Source organism: Arctopsyche grandis, chromosome 13, assembly GCF_051622035.1.
Source record: "Arctopsyche grandis isolate Sample6627 chromosome 13, ASM5162203v2, whole genome shotgun sequence".
Taxonomy (NCBI): Eukaryota; Metazoa; Arthropoda; class Insecta; order Trichoptera; family Hydropsychidae; genus Arctopsyche; species Arctopsyche grandis.
The window spans coordinates 22,820,885-22,832,731 of NC_135367.1; the positions used below are offsets into that span (position 1 = coordinate 22,820,885).

Sequence of the window (11,847 nt, forward strand, 5' to 3'; positions counted from 1 at the left end):
TATTATATCCTATATTCTTCCGGTCGTTTTGAAACTTTGCCATTTTTATTATATATATTATTATGACAGCACTATTACATAATACATTTCCAATAGTCAAATTTGTAAAGGTTGTCAATATACGGGAGCCATTAAATATAAAATCGAATACGTATTTCAAAATTAAACTCAAAAAACATGTCAAATCACTAACTGATTTAATGTCACACTTAACTCCTACATCACAAACCATTACTATCTGAACTTATATATCAACGTGCGGCACAACACAGCAATAAGCCGACATCTCAAGTATAATTTAAATGTCCAGCAATGTGTGGGAAATCAAATTCCATCAAGATGGTCCCGAATATTCTTATAAAATTCCATCCACATCGACGACCACTCAAATATTTTACATATTATCATACTTTTTATCTCTATTTAGGCAGCTTTATAACATAGTTGTATTTCATACTACATTATTGTAAACCTAAACCTAGTATGAAAATCATAACATAGAGGTGTTTTTATTTAAAATAAAACAAAACTGATGTAATGTAAATTTATTTACGATTCTTTTAATTTCCAATAATTCTATTACACATTATTGCCAAATTATTTCATCGTGGAGACATCAAAAAATAATAACAATTATTATCTAAGACGCATTTGTAAACATTCAATTTTACTATAAACGTTAAACAGACCAAAATAAATATTATAACAAAATATATTCAGAGTTTCGTATTACTGTAATCGTATTCGCTTCATTTTCATTTCTTTTTTTTTTTTTTGTTCGCATGTCATGTATTATACAATACAGAATAAATATTGGAATGAAACATCGATAAAAAAATTATGAAGGCACAACTGAAAAATCTTAGCACTTGTATTTTATGATAAAAAGGCGATAACATTTAATGTCTTGTTAAAAATATGCAACAAATTGCATATACAGATACAATATATGTACATAATAGATCAATATGTATATTTATATTATACACACTATACGTATATATCACTCGAGGATGAGTCGCTCGACAATTCGACAATACAGTCTTCATACAAAATAATTATTTCTCTTAAAAACACAGCGGCGAGTGCAATAAGGTCTAACGAATTCAATGAAATGAACGTGCCATGGCGTTGACTAATTGAGTATAATTAAATATTAACAAATCACTATCATCATAGTGAATATATAATATTATATAAATATTTAACAATTTTTTGTAATATTTAGACAAGCTCGAGCCTCTTCATTTCCTTAAGCAGCTCTTGTCCCATCTTGGCTGGAGACGGTGTTACAATGACACCGGCGGCTTTCAATGCGTCGATTTTATCTTGGGCTCCGCCCTTTCCACCTGAGATGATGGCTCCGGCATGCCCCATCCTTCTGCCGGGAGGAGCGGACAGACCGGCGATAAACGAAACGACAGGTTTGGCTTTAATACCCTAAAAGAAAAATTAAATTTTAATTTAAAATACAATTTTCACACCATTCGATGTAACTGAACATTCCTTAAACATGATGTTAACATGCTAATGAAACACATTTACAATTTTCTATGTAAAGGAAGTTTTTTCATCATACAATGCAGTGATAAATAAAAATTGAATATTGAACAGTTTATGTTGAAAAAAAAGGGCACTTGTCTAACAGCCAAACACCCATCTGGTTCCATAAAAACACAAACAACTATACATTTTTATGTAACCATAAAGGATCCTGGATATCAGACAAATATCTTAAAATAGTAATAACAGCTTCTTTCTAATATGTATAATATGAATCCTCAATATTGATAACTTTCATGCTTAAAGAGGTTGAAAAGTATGTCACAAATAGATTAAGATATCGTCATTAAATAAAAGCTTAATAATATGACATTCGATGTTCTAATATGACATTTAATTTAATGTTAAATCTAAACGGTTTCCATTTGAACGTCGAAAATTCTACATGAGTATACATATACCGAATTCATTCAAGTTCGAGTGAAAGATAAGATCCTTTATGAAAGATTGTTTGAATAATGCCTGTGATAAGTAGAAAGCACTGACCCATGATAAAGACAGAATTGAACCTTCATGAGAAGTGAAATAAAGCGAATAATATTCAAAAACCTCTTAACTTTGCGTTACAATATTAAATAAAAACAATCTCTTGAAACTGTATCACTGAAAGAAGTGTCACTAACCTTGCCGGCCTGTTGAAAAAATTAATACGAAAACATATCGTTATTTCATAATAAGCGAGATGTTAAATTAAATCATAATAAAAAGAAAAGCATAAAATTGCGAATAATATCAATCAACAATTAAACCAACCGAATTGTGCTTGATGAGATAATCGGCTGCCTGCTCCTCGGCAACTCCACCGATCTCACCGATGAATATGATTCCTTGAGTTTCGGGATCATTCAAGAACACCTCTAAGCAATCGATGAAGTCGGTTCCGTTGAACGGATCCCCACCAATTCCAACGCACAACGTTTGACCCAAGCCGACCTGAAACGACCAATTTCAAACTTCAAATGCGATCCAAAGGCGCCAACAACGATATTTTACAAATACCGTCAATAATGTATATACCTCAGTGGTCTGCTGTACGGCCTCATAGGTGAGGGTTCCCGAACGGGAGACTACACCGACACATCCCTTCTTGTGAATGTGTCCCGGCATGATGCCGATTTTGCACTGTTCTGGAGCGATGATGCCGGGACAGTTGGGTCCGACGAGACGCGATACGTTCTGTCTGAGGAGTTTGTGCTTCACGCGCACCATGTCCTGAAATCATTACAATACATTAATGAATATCTCATTGTTTTGAATATCAAATATTTGTATGAAATTTTCTAATTAAATGAGAATAGAAGAAACAATTGAATAGAATTTATATTATACTTCAAAATTAATTCTATAAAAAGCTTATATAAATCTAAGCCTTTCATTTCACACACAAATACATTGAAAATAGAATAAGTATACATATTGTAGCCACAGCGTAGCTCACTGATTAGACGATTGTTTACCAGTAGAGACGTTACCGGAATCTAAAAATGTATTCGATTTTCTAAATGATTACGAGTCTATCGCTGCCGGCAATATCTGGATGGTTATTAAATCTAGAACGGCTGTCTCCTGTCAGAGTTTGCCAATTTATTTAATTTTATATCACAGCATTATTTTAGTTTTTATTCTTTTCTTTTTCATTTATTTGTCTATATGTACTAGATATGACGGGTTGAAAACAAGACTGGTACAAGAGACATTTTTAAAAAAATCTGGTTTAAGTGCTAAAATAATAGCATATCTGAAATGCTATTATTTGAGCACTTAAACCAACTTTTTTTAAAAATGTCACTTGTACCAGTCTGGTTTTCAGCCCGTCATATATTATCTATTTTGTAAAAATATATAATTGAACTCAGATCTTATTTTGTTATATTTATTATTTATTTATATGAATTTCTACATCTGTTGCCTGTTGATTTTTCAGTAAATAAATAACTTAATTATAACACAGTGGATGTGTTAATGCTGACCACCATGAGGTTCCCGGGTTCGAGCCCGGAGTTGACTTCGATTGAAAATTGATTGGATATTTGTGACTCCAAGTCGATCATGTCCTAACAGAGTTTGCCAATTTATCTGATTTCATTGTTGAAACGGTTCCTCATCAAATAGGCAAAAATCATCCTACCCGCTTTCACAAATATCTGAATTTGATTTATGTACAATACGTAAAAATTGATGTACAAGTCTAAATCCATAGATGTCTTAATTCATTGTTAGTTTCGTGTAATATTTATTTTAACAGGTAGACACTAATGCGCCTTCCTAGACAATTAATTACAAACATTTTTGCAGCATTTTTATTACATAAATCGCTGTATTTCGAAAGGCTGAAGAACACGAAATTAACGATTAATTAATTAATCCATAGAGACATCTATGGATTTAGACTTGTACATAAATTTTTACATATTGTACATAAATCAAATTCAGATATTTGTGACAGCGGGTAGGATTTAGGTATTTGCCAATTTGATGGAGGAACCGTTTCAATAACGAAATCAGATAAATTGGCAAACTCTGATAAGAAACGATCGACTTAACACATTCAGCCTGGCGCATGATTTCATACATTTGCCCATGTGGCGGCACCGTCACGCGTATCGGCACCCAATTACGCGTGACGGCATTAAATCACTTTATATAATGAGTTGTCCCTAAATCTTTAGAATTTTATAGGAATTTTAGTGTTGGGGTGCTCAATGAAGTTGAACCGTAAAATTATATTCTGCTATAGCACTATCCGCGTGACCACCAGTGGTACACGCCGGGTTGAACGTGTTAAAGTCACAAATACCCAAATCTGACCAGCAGTATTAAAGATTAGCACGGGATCGAACCCGGTAACCTCTCGGTGCTAAACATAAGCGCAACCACCGAGCCAAACCACTGGCTAGTTAATGTTTGTTTGTAATTAATATCCATAGCCAGCAGCATAGCTCGGTCGTTAAGCTTCTGCTTAGCGTCAAGAAGGTGCCGGGTTCAATCCCTGAATGAAAATGAATTTTTCAGAGTATGCTGTTGGTCAGACCTGGATTTGTTGACTCCAGGCTGATCGTTTCCTATCAGAGTTTGCCAATTTTCTCTGATATCATTGTTGAAACGGTTCCCGGAAAAAAAAAATTGGCTAAAATCCTTCCTACCTACTATGTCACCACTATTTGAAGTTTGATTGATGTACAATAAAATGTATGTACAATTCATAGATGTCTCGTTAATTTGCGAGTTTTTCAGTGTCTCGCAATTCAACGACTTGTAATAAAAATGCGGCATTTGTATTTGTAATTGGCCAGGAAGGCGCATTGGGATTTACCTGTAAGGCCTTCCTGTTATATATGTAAATAAATAAAGAAATATACCTATACTGTATTAATGTGTTTGGATATGACTGGATTTTTCCACTTCAGAGAACTTACGGGTGGTTTATAAACTTACGTTTAGCACAGATTCTTTCTTCACTACAATTTCAAACAGTTGATAACTGTAGTGAAGAAAGAGAATATGTATTTACTTTTATAGTTGGTCACTTTTCTATATACCATTGGATTACCAATCTTTGAATAGCCTGGTGGCCAATTTGAAAGGCTTGTACTACATCATCTAAAATTATACTTACTTTACTAAAATTATGCTTACTATGCACGCTTTCAAAAATTCTGGAAAAAATAATCTACACTCGTTTACTTAAAGTCGTAAATAAGAAATTAATAAATGAACAATTTGGATTTCGCACTGGACATTGCACGACCCAACAACTAACAAGACTAACTGAACACATGACGAAGAACTTTAATATGAAGAGAAGTACCGGAATGGTATGTCTCGACATAGAAAAGGCCTTCGACACGGTTTGGCACGATGGACTCATTCATAAGCTCCTTATTAACAAAATACCTAACTACTTAATTCTCATCATCAAATCGTACTTAACTCGTAGAAAGCTAGTGGTTAGCGTAAATAATGAATTATCGTCTCCAAAAATAATCACAGCTGGCGTTCCGCAGGGGAGCTTGCTTGGCCCACTCTTGTTCTCCATATATATAAATGACATACCTATTCCAAAAAACTGTCACATAGCCCTATAGTAGCAAAAAACCAGACACTATTCTTAAAAATCTTGAATTTGCAATTAAAACAATGACTGAACACTTCACTAAGTGGAAAATTCAAATTAATCAAACCAAAACAGACGCCATATTCTTTAGTGCTAGAACATAAGCCAAGTTCAGATCTGAAAATCCCCTCTGGAGAAAGTCTGAAATGGCAGTCAGTAATAAAATATTTAGGAGTAACGTTTGATAAAAGAATGAGATGGGCACCTCACATTGAGGCAGCGAAATGCAAGGCGATGCGGGGTATATTCTCAATATATCCAATATTTAATCGCCATAGTTCTTTATCAACGCTAAATAAAATAAAATTATATCGCGCGCTCATATTACCATTATTAACCTATGCTTCACCTGTATGGAATAACGCCTCGAATACTAACCTTTCCAAGCTCCAAGTAATACAAAATAAATCCCTAAAAATAATTTATAATACACCCATATATACTAACCTGAAAAAACTGCATGCCATATATAATATTCCGTTTGTTACAGACATTACTAACAAACTAACCAGTAGATTCTATGACAGAATCACTAATAACCATACTAACACACTTGTGAAGAGTCTCGGTGATTACAACAAAATGTCTATACCCTTCAGGTATGAACACAGATTACCTAAACAAAATCTGCTTTAGGTCATCGACTTTAGAGAGTCTTTAATTAATATTATGTATTAGGTGTATTATGAACATTTATAAGGATTGTAAATAGGTTTTTGAGCTCTTTTTCCTATTATGCTTTAGATTAACATTAGAATAATATAATACTGTGATTACTAACCAAATTAAATTAAATTGTAAAATAGAAAATGATCAGTAGATCAGTAGCTATTAAAATAGATATAAGATGTATTGTGAACATAATTTCGTAATAATAAAAAGCATTTAAAAATCAAAAAAAAAAAAATCTAAAATTATATAAAATCATTCATACATGTTGCGGGATTCCTTCGGTGATGCATACAATCAACGGCATCTGGGCATCAATCGCTTCGATGATGGCGTTAGCTGCCCCCGGTGGAGGAACGTAGATAACCGAAGCTTCGGCTCCCGTCGCGTTTTTCGCCTCCTCTACGCTATTGAAAACCGGGAGATCGAGGTGACTCTTTCCACCCTTTCCCGGAGACACTCCTCCGACTACTTTAGTGCCGTATTCGATGGCCTGCTTCATGTGAAACGTGGCCTGTTTGCCGGTGAAACCCTGAAACGATCGAACGCAAAATGAGCACGGTTCAATTCTCCACTCGCACCGATCGACACGAATGCGATATTACCTGACATATGACTTTCGTTTTGTCGGTGAGCTTGAGGTTTTTCCGTGTCTGGCTGTATTGGGAGTTGAATCGCACGTTTGTGAAAATAACGGCATCTGAAAACATACACGAGTCGGAATGGTAAACATTGTATGAGAGCATTGTCGCCATTTTGGACGTGTCTAGTGTTGAAATGTGGAGCAGAGCGCGGTTAATGGGTTATTAATAGACCAGAGGAGGGAGAGAAGGAGCCGTGACCTAGACAAGAAACACAAGCATCAAACCGGGCCATTTCAAGGTGGACCATACGTAACAGATGCCGAATTTCGAGCGGGTTTTTCATCACCACTCTACGACTAGAATTTATTACTGATGTGTCAAAGCGTTGACAGTTTTTGAAGATGTAACTTTTCCCAAACAAAATAAGTATTCAAAAATTAGAATCGATTGTACGAAGTCCAATTATAATGAATTGGCAGTACAAGATAATTCAAAGTAATTATACGGTGTAATTACGGTGTTATTTTCAACACGCATACATTACAAGTGAATTTATACATTATAAAAATAGGTTATAGTACTCTTTTTCCTATTATGCTGGACATTAACATTAGAATAAATATAATACTATAATTACTAACAAAAATGAAATAAAATTGTAAAATAGAAAATGATCAGTGGATCAGTAGCTATTTAGTAATAATAAAAAGCATTTAAAAATTAAAATACATTATATACAGTACTAGGTTTGGCCCAGACGAGTTTTTTTTTTATAATTGTTTTCCAAAATAGATTTTTAATCAAAACAAAAAAAAATGTTGTACGTTTTTATCGATATATATAAATTGGGATAAAAAATATTTCATTTCACTCAAATATCTAACATCTGTTTGTATAAAATTAATTGTGATTACATATAAAATCAATAAAAATATAGAAATAATTACAGTTATTTTATTATTAATCATAGATACATTTTTACTATTAAAAATTATGCAAATATATCCAAATGAATCAATTGATCGTTCGTAAGATTCTGCAAATTTTGTTGTAAAACTCATATAAGTATTAAAATACACATATGATTTTTTTAAATTAAAAGACGGAACATGTTTAATTCATAAGATTTATTACTTATACAAAATAATGATTAAAAAAAAATCCAAATATATAGAAATTAATTGATGTACTTTGAAATTAAATTCAACATTGAACTTTGTACGTACGTTTAAAAAAAAAAACGAGTTAAAAGATATCAATTGGCGATTAAAATTATATCATATGTATCAGTAAACAAATGTTGAATCACTTACAATAATAGTTTAGATACTTTTAGAAATGCAGGTAAAGCAATGATTTTAATAAAAATACATACAAATTCAATACTCTGACAAATATTTGATGGAAAAATAATTGCACAAAGAACATAGGCAGTATAATAATAAAAAAAAATGTATTGGTAAACGATTAGTGTGTCAAACATAAAGTTAATATTAATTAATTGTCATGTCAAACATGAATAGATAGACATCGTACAAAGTCCATTGCACTCATTGAGCCCCATTTAGATCTCAATGGAAATTATACATTGCATGATAGAAGTATCAGTGTTTACCAATTTATCTAACTTAATCGTTGAAACGATTCCTCAAGAATAGGCAAGCTACATACCTACCTTATATTTATTTGTTGGTATTGTTTGATTAAATATAATTTCAAATGTATATATACATATGTAAGACATATAGGGGAAACCTGTATGGTGAATATAAAATAATATGAAACGGGTTATGTCTGCAAGATTTCGAGGTTATGTTCGCACTGCGAGCCGTTTGACATGTAAGTCACAAGACTCGAACGAATTGGGGGCGTTAATTCAATCAGATACATTATGCAAATATATCGAAGACGGGACGTATTGTAATGGAGGGTTTCCGTCGCGCAATTCCGGTGACATAAGACTCCATGTCGAGTCCATGTATTTGTAGGGGAGTTGCGTCAACACTTGGCAGGGCGGTTACGGTTCGCGGGAATGGGAATGGGAATGGGAATGAGGATATTCGGGAAGATCAGGGGTCAACCTTTGGCTCGGCAGAGGAGGCGGGCTGCTGACATTTCTGCTGATGCTTTCGTTCACGCGATCGGATAATGGAGAATGAAAATGAGAACTAGACTAGCACTAGAGTATCGGCAGACGGGCGACCAATACACACACTGTGACACAGCTGACGGTCACACGAACGTGAATTCGGTCGGTGTTGCCACTCTCATTAAATAATGCTGCTCGATTGAAAGAAAGTCGTCTCTCTTCTCCTGTTATTTTCGATGAGCGATTGAACATTGGCTTGGCTTAAGGGTGCTATAGACGCTCTGGAATATCGGAACGGTATGTCTTGCGGTAGACCGTGAGATATTTCTTTCGGTAGATCTGAAATGGCAGGGAGCTACACACGCTCCAGTACGTCTCTCCGTTATAACGCAATGGAACTACTTTACGTAAATTCTCAGTAGTGATCGTTCGGTGCGAGCAGCGGCATTATAACAATAAAACTTATTATATTGCACAAATTTGATACTTATTATTATTTTTTACTCGCTTCATTTTCTAATTCGTTGTCACTGCTCATGTTCATGGTGGAGTGTGATGCTCGTTGGATGTGTAGGAATCTCGTCATCGTCATCGTCATCGAAACATTCGAGAATATTCCACAACAACAAACCACATTCCGCGCAGAACTCACACACGTAAACAACACGTGCACTTCTTGGAATCAATCGCCAAAACCTTCGAGACAGTTCCACCCCTCACACTCAAGCGGGACGCCCCTACCAGTCGAGCGGAAACAAAACCAGTCGAAGCACACCTGCAGCCATTATATTAAACTCAAGCGGAACGCCCCTACCAGTCGAGCGGAACCAAAACGGTCGAAACACGCCGCCGCCATTAAACTACATCGAGCGGAACGGCGCCAATCGTTCCAGAAAAGTCCACCCCATCGACAAAAGCGCATTCCTCGCTTACGCATCAACAACCACCACCATGGGTCAGGTGATTCCAGAAACACTATAAAAGGAGGTACAACCCAAACAACGCCAGTCGACCCACAGCAGCAAGCGTCGACACACAGCAGCAGACCAGTCAACATCCAGCTCCTGACCTGCCACCACTACACCACGTGGACTTGGAAGATCAACCAGCCGAACGAGCCAGCAACACACTGCCGCATCCAGAGACCTTCTGAACATAACCGAACGACGAGCCAACAACACACTGCCGCATCCAGAGACCTTCTGAACATAGCCGAACGACGAGCCAACAACACACTGCCGCATCCAGAGACCTTCTGAACATAAACGAATGCCGAGCCAGCGACACTCTACCATATCCAGAGACTGCTGAACGCCATACTTTTGCCCAAATATAATACCTTTGTACAACCATAGGCAAACAATAAAACTTTATAAAACAAGCACAACAGTGTTTCGTTAGGCTGGGATACGGTCAACACACATGTACCCCGCCTACAGATGTTTTGATCCACCAAAAAATCGCTTCATGAACGTCTTTTGCTCCCTTTCCAATACTTTTAGATTCGTTCACTTTTTTCGCTTCCTTTCTGGCGTTGCTTCGTAAATTATTCAGTTTTTTTAATCACAACATCTTTATTAGCAGAAGGCTCTATTTCTTTTAATTTATTTACTAATTTGTTATACGCCGCATCTCTTTTATTACGATTGTGGTAGTCCTTGGCCGTAATTCGCCAAAGGCAAGGAGAATCTCGATAAATATTGATAAATTCATCCAATACTTCCCAATACTACATGATAATTGTCGAATAAATCCAAGAACGACACACACAGATCAGCGAAAGTCGGATGTCTAATAAACCTTCTCGAAGTTAGCGCAAAATGGTAAAAAAAAGTGGTATGTAATAAAAAACAAAACACGCACCGAGCAAAATACGGGCGGGGCTGGGAGAAGGGGTATCCACCGTGCGGCGAACGAACAGAATTTGGTTCGAGGTGCGGCGCGGCGTGGCGTACTGAATGCGCTTCGACCCGACGGTGAATTTTCATACACACGCTACGGTCTGCGTCAACATCGGTCGCCGCAAGACATACTGCTCAAATATTCCAGAGTGTCTGTAGCGCCCTTTAGTGGAATGTCTTGAAAATTGGCCTCGGGTAAATGTAGGATAATTGTACAAACGGTATGCAGGTGTCGGAAGCGTCTTTTTCCCACAAAACATATTGTTACGTACACTCGGATTAGGCCGAGTAGCATCCCAGAGACCGTGTGACCGTTATAATTGGTTTCGAGGATTATCTCCCCCGAATGCACTTAGTGGGGATAGCGGTAACTCAGTCGCTTTCCGGCAGAGTTTTCAGAACCCACAGTGGTAGCGTGGGACATCTAGTACGTGACCATAACAATGTCCAAGCAAACCGGACGTTGAAGATGCCTTGAGCAACCAACCCATTATAAGGCGATACTTAGGCAATATCAAGACATTCTGGACGGGACACTGCCAGTGCGTGTATCTCGTTTATCACCAATAAATGCTGTGACACGACTTTGGCTTTTTACTTGGATCCTCCACCCACCCCTACGCAACAATATGTTCGGTAATTATTTCGCAAGTCACTAAAATCTCTATAGGGCGGGTGATAGGTTTAGACCGATTCCCGACCTATGGAAACACTGTTTGTGTTTGTAAGAGGGTCGTTTATTTATGATCAGTTGTTACAATGACAATTTTTATGTACGAAGAAGTTGAGCTTCGGAGAAGTGAGCTGGCTGAACTCCAGAGATTCACTCTAGCGTCTGGAGCTGGTGCGTCGGTTTCTTAAACTGGGACACGGTCAACACATCTGTCCCGCGTACTAAAGCTATATTCCTACATCTCTATGTACATA

General features: G+C 36.3%; 1 protein-coding gene across 1 annotated transcript; it reads right to left on the reverse strand.

The window, feature by feature from the left end:
• Nucleotides 1-531: 531 nt before the first annotated feature.
• Scsalpha1 (Succinyl-coenzyme A synthetase alpha subunit 1) lies at nt 532-9,166 on the reverse strand. Its single transcript, XM_077444101.1, has 6 exons — nt 9,012-9,166; nt 6,952-7,046; nt 6,612-6,878; nt 2,581-2,775; nt 2,317-2,496; nt 532-1,440 (listed from the first exon to the last, which is right to left on the reverse strand). Exons 1-6 carry the CDS (start codon nt 9,043-9,045, stop codon nt 1,225-1,227), a joined length of 987 nt encoding a protein of 328 aa, XP_077300227.1. The 5' UTR covers nt 9,046-9,166; the 3' UTR covers nt 532-1,224.
• Nucleotides 9,167-11,847: the final 2,681 nt, after the last annotated feature.

Coding starts and splice junctions, on each gene's coding strand:
- Scsalpha1 (XM_077444101.1), bottom strand. CDS start 9,045: ATGTCAGCAGCCCGCCTCCTCTGCCGAGCCAAAG. Junction 7,047..9,011: donor CCTCCTCTGCCGAGCCAAAG/GTTGACCCCTGA, acceptor GTATGTTTTCAG/ATGCCGTTATTTTCACAAAC. Junction 1,441..2,316: donor ATCTCATCAAGCACAATTCG/GTTGGTTTAATT, acceptor TTTTTCTTTTAG/GGTATTAAAGCCAAACCTGT.